Raw genomic sequence first — 15,780 nt, forward strand, 5'->3', positions numbered from 1 at the left:
ATGTTACCACTATACCAATGTGACACGCATATGAACTGATTAAAAATTAAAAATAAACAAAGATTAATGCACATGGCCATAAACTATTCTATTTACCTATAAAGTTGAGTTTTTTTTTTTTTCTCACTTTGACATTGATATTAAAAGCTTACTTTTTTTATTTAAAGATTATAAAAACAAACTTTTTAATATACTCAGTCATGGATATGCGAGTGACTACATGGAGGTTAACTAATTTGCATATTCTTTTGGAAAAATGAGTGCTAACTAATTACTTATTCATTTTTTATGGTTTCTAATTACATGATTGGTTTTATTTCACTATTATGCCGAATTTTATTTATGCATGGTTTCTACATTCTGCATAGTTGCGTAGAATTTAAGATGAAAATGCTCTAGTACACAAATATTTTTATGCATATCTATCTATTTATCTATCTATATAGATAAGAGTGACCTTGTTAGTGTGTGCGCCAAAAGTCTCCAACAATCTCCTCTCTGAATATTTGGTCTACAGAGTTGAAATTTAATATATAGGGTATTTGAATCTGTAGCACACTTTCGATTTGGTTTTTAGCCAGTAAAATATTTGCTAAGGAGTCAAAATTGAAAAAAAAAACATTGCCCATAGCTTGGCATAAGTTGATTATACTTCTTTTTTTCTGCACATGTGCTAATTAAAAGTTATAGGTTAAACAACGTTATTTTCTGCAGTTTTTGTATACATATTGATTTACGTCATATAACAGATAAGGCTGGAGAGCTATATGCTTAAGTTTTGATTCTAGCTGATAGCACACAAGTCATTTATTTTTTTTTTGCTTTTAAAATCATTACTATATATTAGGCACAATATAATAATTGATAGAAGATTGGTTTTATAATAATAAATATAAAATCTGCATGAATTAAAATATAATATTTAAGCATATTTTATGATCGGGCAATGTTGGGTGGTCTGCTAGTAAAATATTAGAAGAAGACTTGAACATTCGCCAAAATTTCCTACAGAATATCCTAACACAAAAGAAAAGCAAAAATGAAATTTGGATTTACTTTGTTTCTTAAATCGTCTAGTAAACTTGGCATGAAATTGAAAGTTTGTTTATTCATTTTTCACCCACTTATGATTTTCCATTGGTTGATTACACACATACATAAAAAAATGGCTATCCATTATAAATTGTTGAATTTACTATTAAAAATAAATAGAAAGGCAAAGCAAGATGAGACTGAGAAATGAAGAGAAAGAGAGAAAAAAACAAAAAAAGGAAATAAGAAAGTGAGAGAAAATAAAAAATAGAAAGAGAAATAAAATCTAACCAAATAGCGATGTAAAAATAAGGTAAAGCCCTTGCAATTTGATAGGAATCAACTTTTTCTTATTAAAAAAAAAAAAGTGGAAAACTCACATTCATGAGAGGTTCTCACAATTTAAACTAAAATCCATCTTTTCTGGATTTGGAAAAAAAAACAGAATTCCGCAAAAAGTTCACATTCATGCATGATTAACTAAGCTTTAATATAATGATCGATAGTTAATATTATTTTAATTATTCGCAGTACTATTCCCATCTTGAGTATTACTTGCACAACGTTTCAGCTAATGTAACCTCCGATCTTCTTCAAATATACCTTGCTGAACTCAGGAATCTTTCTGTTGAATACAGGAATTTGTATAGAACTTCGAACAGGACTCTTTATTTAATCCATGGGGTAGCATGCTCTCGTTCCATCAGTCATGGCTGAATAAAAGTCTTAAGCAGTTCGCAATTGTATTCTTCATATTTTGTGCACTCAGAATTGAATGTTCAACCTCCAGGATATTTTTTTTTAGAACTGAATGTTACTTAGTACTTTATCCATTATGTCATGGGTTCTTGCGGACAATTCTAGTATGAATTTTGTGAGTCTTAAACCTATTTCTTTTTTTTTTTTTAGATTTGTAGTTTTACTACTTATTACTATAGATCACTATTTATTGCTACAAATTATAGATTTCTGAGTTTTGCAAGATACACCTGAAGAAGGTCAGCAATTATTGGCCGAAAAGTTGCAAGAATAACACTTAAAATGAGAACAGTAGTGTGAATAATTAAAATGATACACATTATCAATCTTCACTGAAAAAAATTCTAAAACAAAAAAAAAGAAATACATAGTTAAGTTGGGAAATTCTTGAATTGAAAGCCATCTTTAATTTCAGAAGAGTTTCCGCTGGGTAGCTATTTTGCTATTTTCTTAGAGATGAAAAAGCGTTTTTGGTAGTTGGCTGTTCTGTATAAGTCTCAGACTTTAAAATTTTGTAGGCAAAGAGTAAAAAAATCTTTCTTGCGTGAACACGAAAAAATTATGTTATTTTTATGGAGCAATTCTGGTTTCTAGCAGAATGTGACTGCATTTGATTGGTCAGTTCCTATTGCTAGTATCTATAAGTAGGTATCTTAAATCAAAATTTTATTTTCATTATATCTAAAAAAAAATTAATGTGGTCATATAGATTTTTGTAAACCATAAAGAAAACTACCAAATTTATTTTGGTAGCTCAATTAGCCATCAAGTTATGGTCGTTCAAAGTTTGTCGGAAAGTTGAAAATTTGCTATCATGATCCAGAAGCCAAATTTCATAGTATATAACTAAAAATGTAAGCTACTAACAAGTGAAAAATCGTTATAAATGTAATGTCATCTTGTGGTAAATGAAAATGAATACTAATGAAAGCAATAATGATTAGATGAAACCAACCTAAACACTAGGCAAAATCCCACTACCAACAGGAAAAAAGTGCAAATATGACACGGAAGTGCAACTTTGACTGTTCATATCAATTTCATTTCAACAGCTAATGTATTGAATCTTCTTGGTACGATTCATAAAACATTACAGATCAAGATAATTTTTTCTTTTAATTATAAATTGATAAAATCACTCAATTGTGGATCATGTAAACGCAGTCGAACAGACAATTTGGTAAAAAGGGCAAAAAAAGGGTTTAAAAAACGAGTCAAAAGTATACGTTACTGAAATTGTTGTAAAAATGTAACAATTGGAGGTAGAAGCTTGAAACTTTTCAAATTTACTAATTTTTGGGTGAGGAACTCACAAAAATGTTTGCCTTGTTTCTAATAACAAAAAATTTTTGCCACAGAAATATTTTTACTTTGGGAAATTTAAACTCGCCAAAAAAGGGCCGACAACAATAAGATTTAGAAATTTGTTATACAAAAAGTCACAAATCATTTTTTTAAGCATTGAAAAACTTTCAACTTAAAAGACAAGTAAACAAGATATTTTATAGGCAGAGGTCTTACTACAATTCCTTTCCTTATTGATTTTCTCTCAGAATTCTTTCATAGGCTTCTGCTATGGTAGATATATCAGGAACACTCCAAATCCTACCATCACTTGAAACTGGCATTACCTCAAAACCCCATCTGTAAAAAAAATGCTGACTTTACCTGTGCAATGTCAGCTGACAAAAGCCATTGAAAAAAAAATCTTTTCTACCTTTGGTTTGCGATAAAAATTTTATTACAGTGGTGGATGCAGATATAACCTCAATGACCTGGCCAATGTAAAAGTTGGTGTTATAGTAGACAGCAACCCATTGTCCTTGATGCTCATAACTGAAGATATTCTGAGATGGTTCTTCATCACAACTGCAGGAGTTATCTGAATGTTCAGCAGATTCACTAAGGGATGATTTTTTGTTCCTTTGGAGGTGGAAATGAATCAACTGGATTTCTTCTCGAGTAGTCAGAGAGAGCAGCTTCCAGTTGAACTTTATTTCCACTGGTGTTGATTTTGACACCTAACACAACCTTGAGATATCTCAGTTCAAGTTTATCAAAAACACCTGATAGAACATATAGGTCTCGGGGGTATTTCTACGGTTTATCGCTGAAAATGCAGACACCATTTTTCTTCACGCACCTGTCATTAAAATGCGAGGGGGAAATCAGTATTTTAAACTATGACCCAAGCATGAAATGAATAACAAAAAAAATTAAACTAGATAATGATTTTTCAATTTCATTTAAATTAATTTTTTGTTGACCTTTTAAAGTTGCTTTAATTCCAAAAAATATTTCATCAAAATTATTTATTTGTTCAAAAAAAAAGCAAAAACAAAAAAAAAACTATTTTATAAAAATCCAATGTTGCTTTCATTATAAAATTGTTTTATTAAAATTCTATTTTCTTACGCCAACTTTTCAATAAATGTTTTTACAATTATATTTTGATAAATTTTTATACAGTAAATATTTTGGTTTTCAAATGGCGCTTGCCCAGTTTAAATAATTATGAATATGTCATTTCATTTTCTGTTTTTAATAATTTTTTTCATTTTCTGTTTTTAATAATAAAAATATATACGTTTCATGAAAAACATTCCAGTTTTCATTAATTACATCAAAACATTTTCAATTAAACAATTACGAATATATGTTCTCTTTCACTTTCTTTATTTACTTTTTTCATAGTTCTTTCTGGAAGTAATTAATATCTAGTTTAGTTTTTTTTGTTATTTATTTCTAACTTTGGTCATAGTTTTAAATACTGACTTCTCCCTCGGATTTTAATGACAGATGTGCAAAAAAAAAAAAAAAAAAAAAAAAAATGGTGTCTCCATTTTCGGCGATACACTGTAGAAGTACCCTCTTGGGAATTATTAAATAAACAAAAAAAAAAAAATTTTTACAGTGAAATTAATTTTTTCATTTATGCATCATGTGCACATAACTATATTTTCAGTTCTTATCTTTTAAGTAATGTACAGTGTAATTAAAAAAATAATTTAACAAAATCTCCAAATTTATCAAAAATGCCCGATAGAACATAAAAAAAAAAAAAATGTACATTTTTATGTGAAATTAATTTTTTTATTTACACATGACTTACTGCACGTAACTTAAAACTTAGCTACATTTTGTTTTTTTTATTTTTTTAAAGTTATGTAAATGTACAGTCTAATAAAAAAATAATTTAACAAAATGTTAGATATATCAAAAACGCCCGACAGAACATAAGAGAATTAAATGAGTAAACAAAAAAATGAGGCACATTTTTTAAAATGAAAAATATTTTTTCCGTCACAGTCACACGCTATTAAAAATGTTCTTTTGGTTTAAAATGAACCCGGTTTAATTTTTTAAAGATAATTTAACAATGCTGAAGTTTATCCAATCAACAGAAGATAAAGCAAAGAATATATGAAAGTATGAAAGAAGATATAGAAAATAAACAACTGACATTATTTTTTAAATTGTAAATTTTCATGGCACTAAAAATATTATTTTAAACAATAACTTTCTATAATTTTTAAATAAACAAAAACAAACTCAGTTATCCATAGAGAAACAAGTTGTTTGTTTATGTTCGGTTCTGCTGACAATTGATTTTCATGATGATACTTCTTACTTTGGTCACTTGGGATTAAGTTGTAAATCTTGATGTGTAGGTACACTTACTTTAATTAGTGGCACTCCTTGATTTATGAGCGTAGTAATATGACACCAACAGATTATGAAAGAGGAGATATATTTCTTTCACTGAAGTTTCAAGTTGGATTTTTTTTTGAAAAACAACTTAAAACCCCTTTTTTAAGCTCACCATATTGATAAGTGACCTTTTTTCTTTAAAATGGTACTATTTTTTATACGTAGAGACTCACAATATCGCGCACACCAAATTTGAAAAACACCAACATATTTTTTGTGTAAAAAATAAAGTGGCGTTCACCAAAATTAGTGACATAACTTGAAGTAATCTGGAAAAAAAACTATTAAAGACACAAGAAAAAGAATTATATATCTATAAAGCAAAAAGATTAAATTTTATTTAAATCAAAACTTTATCACAATAACCCAAAAAATAAACGAGATATCACAAGTTGAAATTAAGGGAAATTTAACTTTATTTACCAGTTTTCACATCCTAAACTAGGCTAGTTTGGAATACCTACTATAAGTAGAACTTCAAACTTTCTTAAATCATGTCCTCCTACATGTAAAAAATATTGCAACAGAAACAATGAAAAACATATGCTGTCATTTCATTACAAGTAACAAATAAACACCTAAAACACACCCACTTATGATAATATATAAACCACGCCATACTTCTTACATAAAAAACAATTTATTTTGCATTTGTAAAACAAAGGAAGTTAACTACACTCACCGTTGATTGAATGACATTTGAATTCACATTGCCTAAGATTTTCGTTCGAACCAAGGACCGTGTGAAATGAGCCTTCATTAAGTTTGAGGATGAGAACTTCCTTGTGGAGGTTCCTCTTCCACCATGGCATTCGCTCCACCTGTGGTTCATTTCGCAAGTCAGGAATAGGAAATCTGAAAAAAATCATATCTTTCATCTTTTAAAAGTGAAATTACATATTTCGTATCAGAAAAGAAAATTCTAGAACAGGATTTAAATGTTTTATCTATATAAAACTAGGTATATGTACATTTTTTTTTCCACACAGGCATCACCACACTATCAAGGCCAAGAGGCCACTCAAGGATAAGGATTAAAGAGTGTATAGTATTCACTTGTAAACTAATTAGTTGATTATTAGGAATTTTGAAACACAGCTGCTAGGCATCAACGTAGGTAATGTGGATTATATATATTTTAATTTAGTTTAATGAAAATCAGGGAGGCATGTGGAAGCCCTTAGTAAAAATTCAGGTATTTCCAATTTTTGTGCTATTTTAACAATAGGTATTAGACATCAGTTAATACATACTAGCAGAATCCATGAAAATTCCACGGTAGTTGAAAATTTTTAAAACACATTATAAATAAAATTAATAAAAAATAAAATAAAACAAAGAACGATGAATTCAAAACAATTTTTTAAAATCTTTTAAAGTTAAAAAGAATTGATTTTAAAAAATGTAGATTTTTTTTCAATGAAAATTCAATGCACATGTTTTTTTTGTATTTTTTCTGAATAATGTTTTTATATAAATTATAAAGGATCAGATGTCAATTAACTTGCACATTTTTTTAAATTTTAAAAAGAAACTATAAAAAAAAAAACTTACAGTCTACTCTCAACATAACTTTTTATTTTTAAATCATAAAATAAAATAGCCAATCTGAACCATAACCATAGTTTTTTTGAAAATTTTTGGAGAAGAAATGATTTTAATGATTTTTAACTGATAAAGAGCAACTATAAAGAGAGGTAATTTGTTTCTCATTAATTAATGTTTGCGATAATGAATCTTTTTTTTGTGACACTGGATGTACAAACAAGTAAATTAATATTTAGATTTCCAAATTTTAGATTTGTTTGGGTATTTTAAAGACTTTTAGAGCACAATATGAGCACAGTCTCTCATTTGAAAATTCAAAGATATCAGATTTGCATGAAATGTGATCCATAATCATGAGATACCAATTAAGCAAAATTCCCTGAATTCTAATTTCTTCTTAAAACCCTTAAACTTAAACCTTAAATTTTAAACATTTTCTAGAATCAAAATCATAAATCTTGATCAAAATTAGAAAAAGGATTCTAGACAAAAGATTTACATTAAATCTTGATTTTAATCTTCATAAGAGTGGTGTAAATTTGTTCTGTTATGGTAATTCATTTTACCCATCCTGGGACGGATACTCTTCTAGTGATATATATAATTATATTAGCCTTGGTGCCCGGCATTGCCTGGGTGTTTGGAAGTGTGTGTTAAGCAAAAAAAAAAGAAGAAGAAAAAAAAAAGGCTCAAACCCGAACAGCAAAGGAGGAAAAGAATGTGAAGAAAAAAAAAAGGCTTGAGCTCAAACAATGAAGGAGGAAAAGAATGTGCAAAAAAAAAAAAAAAAAAGTAGTAAGCAGGCAGGCTCAAACCCGTGATGCAAAGGCGGAAAAGAAAGCAAAAGAAAGCCTGATGTATTACCCTTACACCATGACGTCACCGGAAGTTGGAATGTTAAAATTAGTAAAGTCATTCGAACCGATACGATGACTTGCAAAAATGGCGATGCAAAAAACCGACCCTCCTTGTAGAAAACTGCCCCATTGAGGGTGAAAGAATTAATGTTTTTAGACAATTTTTCAATATTCGTTGTCCGAAGGGTCAAGCTCCAAAATGATACTGATCTCGTGAAAATCTGTCGCTTCTGACAAAAGTTTTAGACATAATACATACATGCATACATACATACATTTAAACAGACAGATGAGATTTTTATTATACAGCAGATTACCTCCCAAAAGTATTTTGTAAGACTTGAAACCACAAGATTCATTAACCTATAGATATATATAGATATATTATATATATATATAGAGATATATTATATATATATATATATATATATATATTATATACAGCCATACTATAAATATAGAAATAAAAATTAAAAAAACTCCTTTTATAAAAAAATTAATTATTGGGAAATAATGAAACAACGAGATCTAATTTAGGAACTCAATGAATGGGATATATAAAAAAATTTTTTTAAATGGCTTCGGGTTTTCTGTGAAAACTTCTCACGACTCTGTTCTTAAATAAAGATGCGAAAATTAGGCGATATATTAATATTTAAATGGGCTTTTCCGTAACTACAGCAAAGGTAAATGTTAAGGGAATTTTTCTTTTTTCTTTCTCTTTAAAAATGCTCTATTGTCAAAAGTGAGTTTATTCATAAAGTCTGAAAAAATGCTGGTTTTGGAAAATTTTAAAATGATATAATGTTTGAAATTGTTCGACTGGACATGGAAACAATTGTAACGTAAAATGAAATACACTTTTTGTTGCCATCAACACTCTTTTTGAAGTCTTGATTTTGCTTCCACAGTATATATATATATAATATATATATATATATATATATATATATATATATATATGTGTATATATATATATATATATGTATATATATATGTATATATATATATGTATATATATATGTATATATATATATGTATATATATATATATGTATATATATATATGTATATATATATATATATGTATATATATATATATGTATATATATATATATATATATATATATATATATATATATATATATATATATAGATGACATCATGTGCAAAATTAGCAAATCAATTTACAATCATAATATCTCCTTAGAATCATTTGTTTATGAAAGTCAGACTTTTATTGTTATTGATGGCTCAAATAATATAAAATTGATGGCTCAAATAATACAAAGAGCTTTAGAGTATTAAATGCAGATTTAAATATGTAATGTTAAGGCATGCATCCATATATGTGTTAGATAGCAAACAGAAGAGGGAGGGGTGGAAGAAGAAACTGAATGTCAAGCAGATGGAATAAAGAAAAAAATGTGAAATGAAACAAGACTTAAGATACGACATCGAGCATAGACAAATCTGCCATTATCACTTATTGGTCTAACATTTATTAAACTTTTGCAGTTACAAATGACTCGTATTGTAATGTAGTACACATGTTTACACGTAGGTCCAACACGTTGTAGACTCAATCGCAAAGAACATAGGACAAATAATAACTCAACTTCTTTTTTTTTTAACAACAGCATTTATTTCCGGATACTTCTCCAAATAACCCGTGATCATACTCCTCTCTGACCTCTGTCGAATGTTGTTTCAAACATGCTCTCGAACGTCATTGTCTGTCTGTGCCCACATTCTTTTTATAGCCTTTTTCTTTTTCACTACCATGACGGCATTTCACACACAGCTCAGCATTTGCATATGTGCGTCCAGGCTCTGTTACCATATAGCTTATCATTTTACAACTTTTGCTTTTTTTTTTTACTTTTATTTAGCTTAGACAAGGTATGCTGCGATTGCGATTTAAGGGATTACTGTCATTAGAGACCAGATTTATAGAGAGAATCCTAAATGGGAAGTTGTGCAGCAAGATGTTTGTTCACATTACATTTAAATTTCTGCATGTTGGTACAATCGGGAAAATCAGGATCAGGAAAGAAATTTTTCAAAGAAAAGCAGTTCGAGGACAGAAGCTATTAGAGTAAAAAAAGTTTTTCAGTATTTGTGGACCTCTACCGTAAATGGGGCGGGGGGATTTTGCTACTAGTCAAATGGATCAGAGGTACTTATGTTGGTGAGTTACACAAGTAGTAAGTTCATTGGAGCATATTCGGTGGAAGTACTTGCAAAACAAATACAGAGATGCAACATTGTATCAATGGGACAGGGTCTGGAACTTGGTAGACAGTGCAGGCGCTATTAGGTTAAAGATGCTTTTTTTTGCATGCTGTCCAAAAGGGAGAGATTAGTGATTGATATATCAGCCTAAATGTGACAACAACACTCCATGCATGGGCAAAAGGTGGCTTTATAGGGATGTAAGACACTAGCAAATATGAAAAGTTTTCTAACTCTATGGTGGCAGCCCACTTTTTTGCAGCAGACTTAACAACGTCTTCTATGTATTTCTAACATTGTATATGCATTACATAGAAAAGCAAGAAACAGAGAAAAAACAGTGAGTGTTCAGAAGAAGCCAGCAGCAGAAAGAATGAAAGAAGGAAATAGTGCAAAAGGAACAAGTGAAAAAGAATGTGTATATGGACATTGTCAGGAAAATGTAAAAGACAATTGAACAAAAGACAAATAAAATTCATTTTTCAGAAAGGGCAGACAGTAACTAGATTATCTGATTTCTCAAGTGACTAAGAATATTGCAAAACAATTTAAAATTTTGTAATTTTTATATATAATCCTATTTTGTGAAATTAGAAGAATTCGACTGAGAAAAATTGGATACCTATTGTTCAGGTTGGTTTTAAGAAACTCATTTTCAACTATTGAATTCCGATTTTGTTTTAAGAAACACAATTTTAATTATTGAATTTCGATTTTGTTTTAAGAAACACAATTTTAATTATTGAATTCCAATTTTGTTTTAAGAAACAATTTTAACAATTTACCCCTAAGTTTGTTTTAAGAACCTTAATTTCAACTCTTAAAATTGTGTTTTTTAAAACCAACTTGGAATTCAACTAAGAAATCCATTTTCCACTCTTTATCGCTAAGTTGGCTTTTGATTTGCAAGTTATGAAGAAATACAATTATAACTCCTAAGCTGTTTTTAAAAACTCAGTTCAGATTTCTAACTGACTCCTGATAAACATTTCTGATTGTGACTCTTCACCTCATGAATGTTCGTTCAGTTCAACTTCTTCTCCTCATCATCTTGTACTAATGAAATAATAATAAGTACTCACCGCATGCAAAGTGTACAGGAAGAAGTAGATACTTTCAACGAGACTTTTTTCTCTTCTGTAGTTGATCCTTCATAAAGAGCTTGAGTTGTCTAGGGAGAAAAAGAGCAGAAAACATAAACAATCATTCAAATAGAATTCTTATTTTATACCTATTTTCTGAAATTTAGTACAGTAATACCTTGAGATATGAATGCACCAAGATACAATATTTTCAAATACAATAATACTTTACATCTTAATTACATCTTTCATTTTTGAAAAAAAATGATTACCATAAAAAAAATACTATTATCAATTTCTTTCTTTTTTTTGGGGGGGGGGGAGGTCAAATATACAGATATATTTTAACTTTTAAAAAGATTATGCAGTCTAACTATTTTATTAATTAATTGATTAACATAATAAAATTTTATTCATTTTATCAAATACATGCATACATTTGTCTTTTTAGGGAGGAACAACACTGATACAATAGGTAAGTAGGGGGAAGAAACATAAATGAGGTCAAGGATGATGTATTACTGAAACAAAAGAAAGAGAGAGAGGGAAGGAGAGAAAGAAAGAGAGAGAGGGAAGGAGAGAAAGAAAGAGAAAGACAAATAAAATCTAATCACATGGCAATGGAAAGATAAGGTTCTAGTGATTTGGCAGAAATCAGCTTTTCTTCTTTTTTTTTTTTTTTTTTTTCAAAGGAAGCATGTTTCGACCAAAAAGCCAAGAACTCATTCATAGAAAGCTCTAACAATTTAAATGGAAAGCAACTTAAAAAAAATTCCAGCAAAAAAAACAGAGAACTCACATCAATGTTGATCACATAAGAGCACATGTAATACATTAATATTTCCCTTTTGAAGTAACATCTTTATGAATGCAACTTTATGTTTTTCAATTAAGTGTCTTACAGTTGGAATAAGCAACAAAATAAACCCCCACCCCCACCCCAGCAAAAAATGGGTTCTTGTCACTCTTATAGCCCTTATCAGTGCAACAAGAACCAATATCCTTTTATAAAGAGATTTGCACTATCAGTACTGGGAGCTGAAATCCCTATAATAACATGTTCCACAGGTGGCAAATTCTTGGAAAAAAATTTTGTTCATGGAAGTTTTGTTTTATTTTAGGTACAGAGAAATAAAGGAGAGTTTTTTTTTTGTTTTCTTTTTTTTTTTTTGCAGTGTTGGAAGCAAGACAAGTTCTGGTTGATAAGGCCTTACAGGAAAGGGAGACCAGGTTTTTAAGCTCAGTCGAGCACCTACTATACACAAATGTATGAACACGCATACATACACTTGACAGAAAGATTTTTTCCATTTCTGACAGCTTATAATAAAATTGCACCATAAAAAATTTTGATTGAATAATGTTGTGGTCCTAAAAAAGAGTTGTAAAGAAATACTTGAACAACAGATTTAGGTAGAAAGAATATATTGTACAAGAAAGTGAATACAGAGAAAGATTGTCAATATTTTTCGACTGTTGAATAACACTATTTGTAGTCTTGCGTTGTGTCACAGAAATTCCCCTCAAAAGTATTATACTTAGAGTTTTTATAATGATTAAAAGAATCCATTATAGGTGAATGGCTAAGTCCCCAGAACAATTAATTTTATCAATTGTATAAAAATTCTATTTTAATGCGTGGAAACAATTTGTAACCATTTTTTTAATGTTTAAACTACAAAACTACATTCGAGAACTTGTATAATTTGTATTATTCGGACTACTGTTTTCATCTTCAATGTCATTCACACAATATTTCAATGAGTGTAAACTCCAACCTTCTTCAGGTATATCTTGTCAAAGTCAGGTGTTAAATTGACTGAAACATTGTGAAAATAACTTAAGATGAAAACAGTAGTCTGAATAATACAAATAATACAAATTATCACTCCTTATCTAAAAGATTCAGAAACATAAAATTTGAGAACTTGTAAACCAAATAAAATTGTGAAACCCACATATGTAAACGATTTGAATGGATTTTTTTAAACATTATAAAAATAAATAGTTTCTACATGTTACAACTATGCAGATTCAGTAGAGAATTTTATTGGAATGCATTTTATATAAATTATGTTTTGTTAGTTGTTTTGTGGTTTACATGTTCTCAGGTATTAACTATTCTGTACTCTTCTACTTTCAACCATTTTTATCAGATTATTAAAAACTTCTGACTCCTCAACATTCCTGAAGTAATAAATAATAATAATTTTTTTTTTTTAATAATCAAAATGATAAGCTGGTAGTTGTGTTCATGTTTTTATAAGTAAAAGAAGAAAAAAAAAACATACCTGACAGTGAGTGATTAATTTTGTAAGGTGTGGAGTTTTTATGACCAATGAAAACACAATTTTTTATGTAGCCTCAATTATGCAATTGACCAATCGAGATTCTTTATGGGGCAATTTTATTGTAAGTTGTCAGAAATAAAAAAAAGTCTTATTGTCAAATGTATGTGTGTTTGTTTCGTATGTCTAAGTGGTAATATTCCTTGTTTGGGGGGTGAATAAGAGTAGAAAAAAGATCAAAAATAAAATAATGAACCATTATATTTGATCTTTAAACTTTAAATATTGTCTTTTAAATGAAAGTAAAAGAACTCCCGGGTAACACTAGATACATAAAACTAATAGATTATGAAATTGAATTTTACATTTATAAGGACATGCTTATTACAATCAGCAGACAATATGGCTGAAACAGTGTTCAAAAGTAATGAACACAGATGACAACAAAATAAGTAGTAAGTAGCCAAAGTTTTTAAAATTTAATTTACAAAATATCTTTATTTTTACTTTTGATCAACACTTTTTTTTATTATTTAATGTTGATTTGATTGTTTTTATTGTATGGCATATCAACCCTTTTTATCATCTAGAAAAAGGTTTTATGCTTCAATTTTTTTACATATTTAAATATTTATTCATAACATTTAGTTTGATAGTTTTTGTTTAAGGCATATCAACCCTTTTTGGGTTATTTAATGCTGAGTCCAATCATTTTAGAAAAAAGTTTCTATACTTCAAGTTCTTTATATATTCAAATATTTATTAATAATGTTTGGTATGGTTGTTTTGTTTAAGGTATATCAATCCTTTTGGATTACATTATTTTGTAGAGGAACTTTTTTGTTTTTGATGTTGCAGAACATGATTGAGTTTTGCAAAAAGAAAGGCAAAAAAAACCCAATAACATAAATGTTTGATGCATTTTAGGTGAAAAGGCTAGTATTTTCAGACAACTTGATCTGCTAGTATCAGGTATTTAACGATGAAAAAAAAAAAAAAAAGAAAACTATTGCAAACTGTAGTAAAAAAAAACATCAAGAGGCAACGGTATCACACTTCCAACACTGTATGTTCTGCTATCAAGAACCTCCCAACTGCAAAATACAACGCACAACTGGCACAATCCCACATTTCAATAGTCAAGTCCAAAAATCCAACCCTTCTGAAAAATCAGGCTCTTCTTTTATATCCACCCAGAAGTGTCTCATTTGCATATTGAGCAAACATATAAAAAAGCAGCCATTTCTTTTTCTTCATTTTTTTTTTCTCTTCACTTCTTCTGTCCTCACAAAATCATACAGGCTGCCGAAAGAACAGGATTGTCACAAATTAAATCATTTAGTCACATAAACTATTGATTGTAGATGATTAACTGAACACAAGATGATATTTTATCGATAACTGTAAAGAAATTGCATGTTCCAGAGTTCTGAGTAATCAATGGAAAAAGAAACTAAAATTGAGATGAATTCCCAACATATTTGAGTGTGCATGTGAAGAGAGAGCAGTGGAAAATAATTTTTGTTTTCCTAAACACCTCTAGTCAGTTTCAATTAAGAAAGTTAAAATAAAGAAGGAAAAAAAAAACAAACAAAATGAGTGCACATGTGGAGGGAAGGAGACAGGAAATCATTCTTTGATAAAACAAAAATCATCTAACTCCCCTATTTTCATCATTAATTATTTGAAGTCTTAACCTTCATGGCAAAATTAACATTTTCAGTTTTCAGAGAGAACTGTCATGAGAGAGAAAAGGAAAGACAATAAAAAGACAGGGAGGGTAAGAGAGAATAAAACAAGAAAAGATAAAGAAAGATAAAGTGATAGAGAGGAAGAAAGGTAAATAAAACGAGAGAATAAAAAAATAAGGAGATGAGCTTGTAGAGATTTGGCAGAAATTAATTTTTTTTTTTCTTATTTAAAAAAAATGTGGATTTTAAATTAAAAAGCGGAGACTCTAGAATTTAAACTGAAATCTATTTTTTCTGGATTAATAAATAAAAATAGAATTTTGCTAAGATTAAGATTAATGCTTTTCCCTACCATATTAATGAATAAATAACCACAATATATCTGCAAGGATTTGAACTCAATATTGGTGATTTCATAGTCTACTGCAGCCTTCATTACACACCCCTCAAAAGATTTTGTCACGTTTTCATTTTAAAACAAAGTTGTAAAGCAGTGGTTCCCAAATGGGGCCGTGACACCAATGACATGGGGTCGCCAATTGATTTTGAGCTGAATTTGAATATCATATAAAAAACAT

The 15,780-nt window shown here is 29.0% G+C and overlaps 2 protein-coding genes across 2 annotated transcripts in view; one reads left to right on the top strand and one right to left on the bottom strand.

Annotated features, from left to right (window-relative positions):
- Positions 1–15,780, bottom strand: part of LOC145294017 (autophagy-related protein 2 homolog B-like) — a 252,530-nt gene that overhangs the window by 82,133 nt on the left and 154,617 nt on the right. Inside the window, exons 15-16 of the mRNA XM_080140978.1 lie at positions 11,224–11,312; positions 6,185–6,357 (exon numbers count right to left, since the gene is read on the bottom strand). Of these exons, the coding sequence (XP_079997104.1) occupies positions 6,185–6,357; positions 11,224–11,312 (262 nt within the window). The remainder of the gene's footprint in view (positions 1–6,184; positions 6,358–11,223; positions 11,313–15,780) is intronic.
- LOC145294018 (uncharacterized) overlaps positions 13,668–15,780 on the top strand; it is a 53,255-nt gene continuing 51,142 nt past the window's right edge. The window contains exon 1 of the mRNA XM_080140980.1: positions 13,668–13,966. The gene's annotated coding sequence lies outside the window, so the exon portion shown is untranslated. The remainder of the gene's footprint in view (positions 13,967–15,780) is intronic.

The sequence above is a fragment of the Euprymna scolopes genome, chromosome 15 (genome assembly GCF_053919585.1).
Source record: "Euprymna scolopes isolate OS-2025 chromosome 15, ASM5391958v1, whole genome shotgun sequence".
NCBI classification, from domain to species: Eukaryota; Metazoa; Mollusca; class Cephalopoda; order Sepiida; family Sepiolidae; genus Euprymna; species Euprymna scolopes.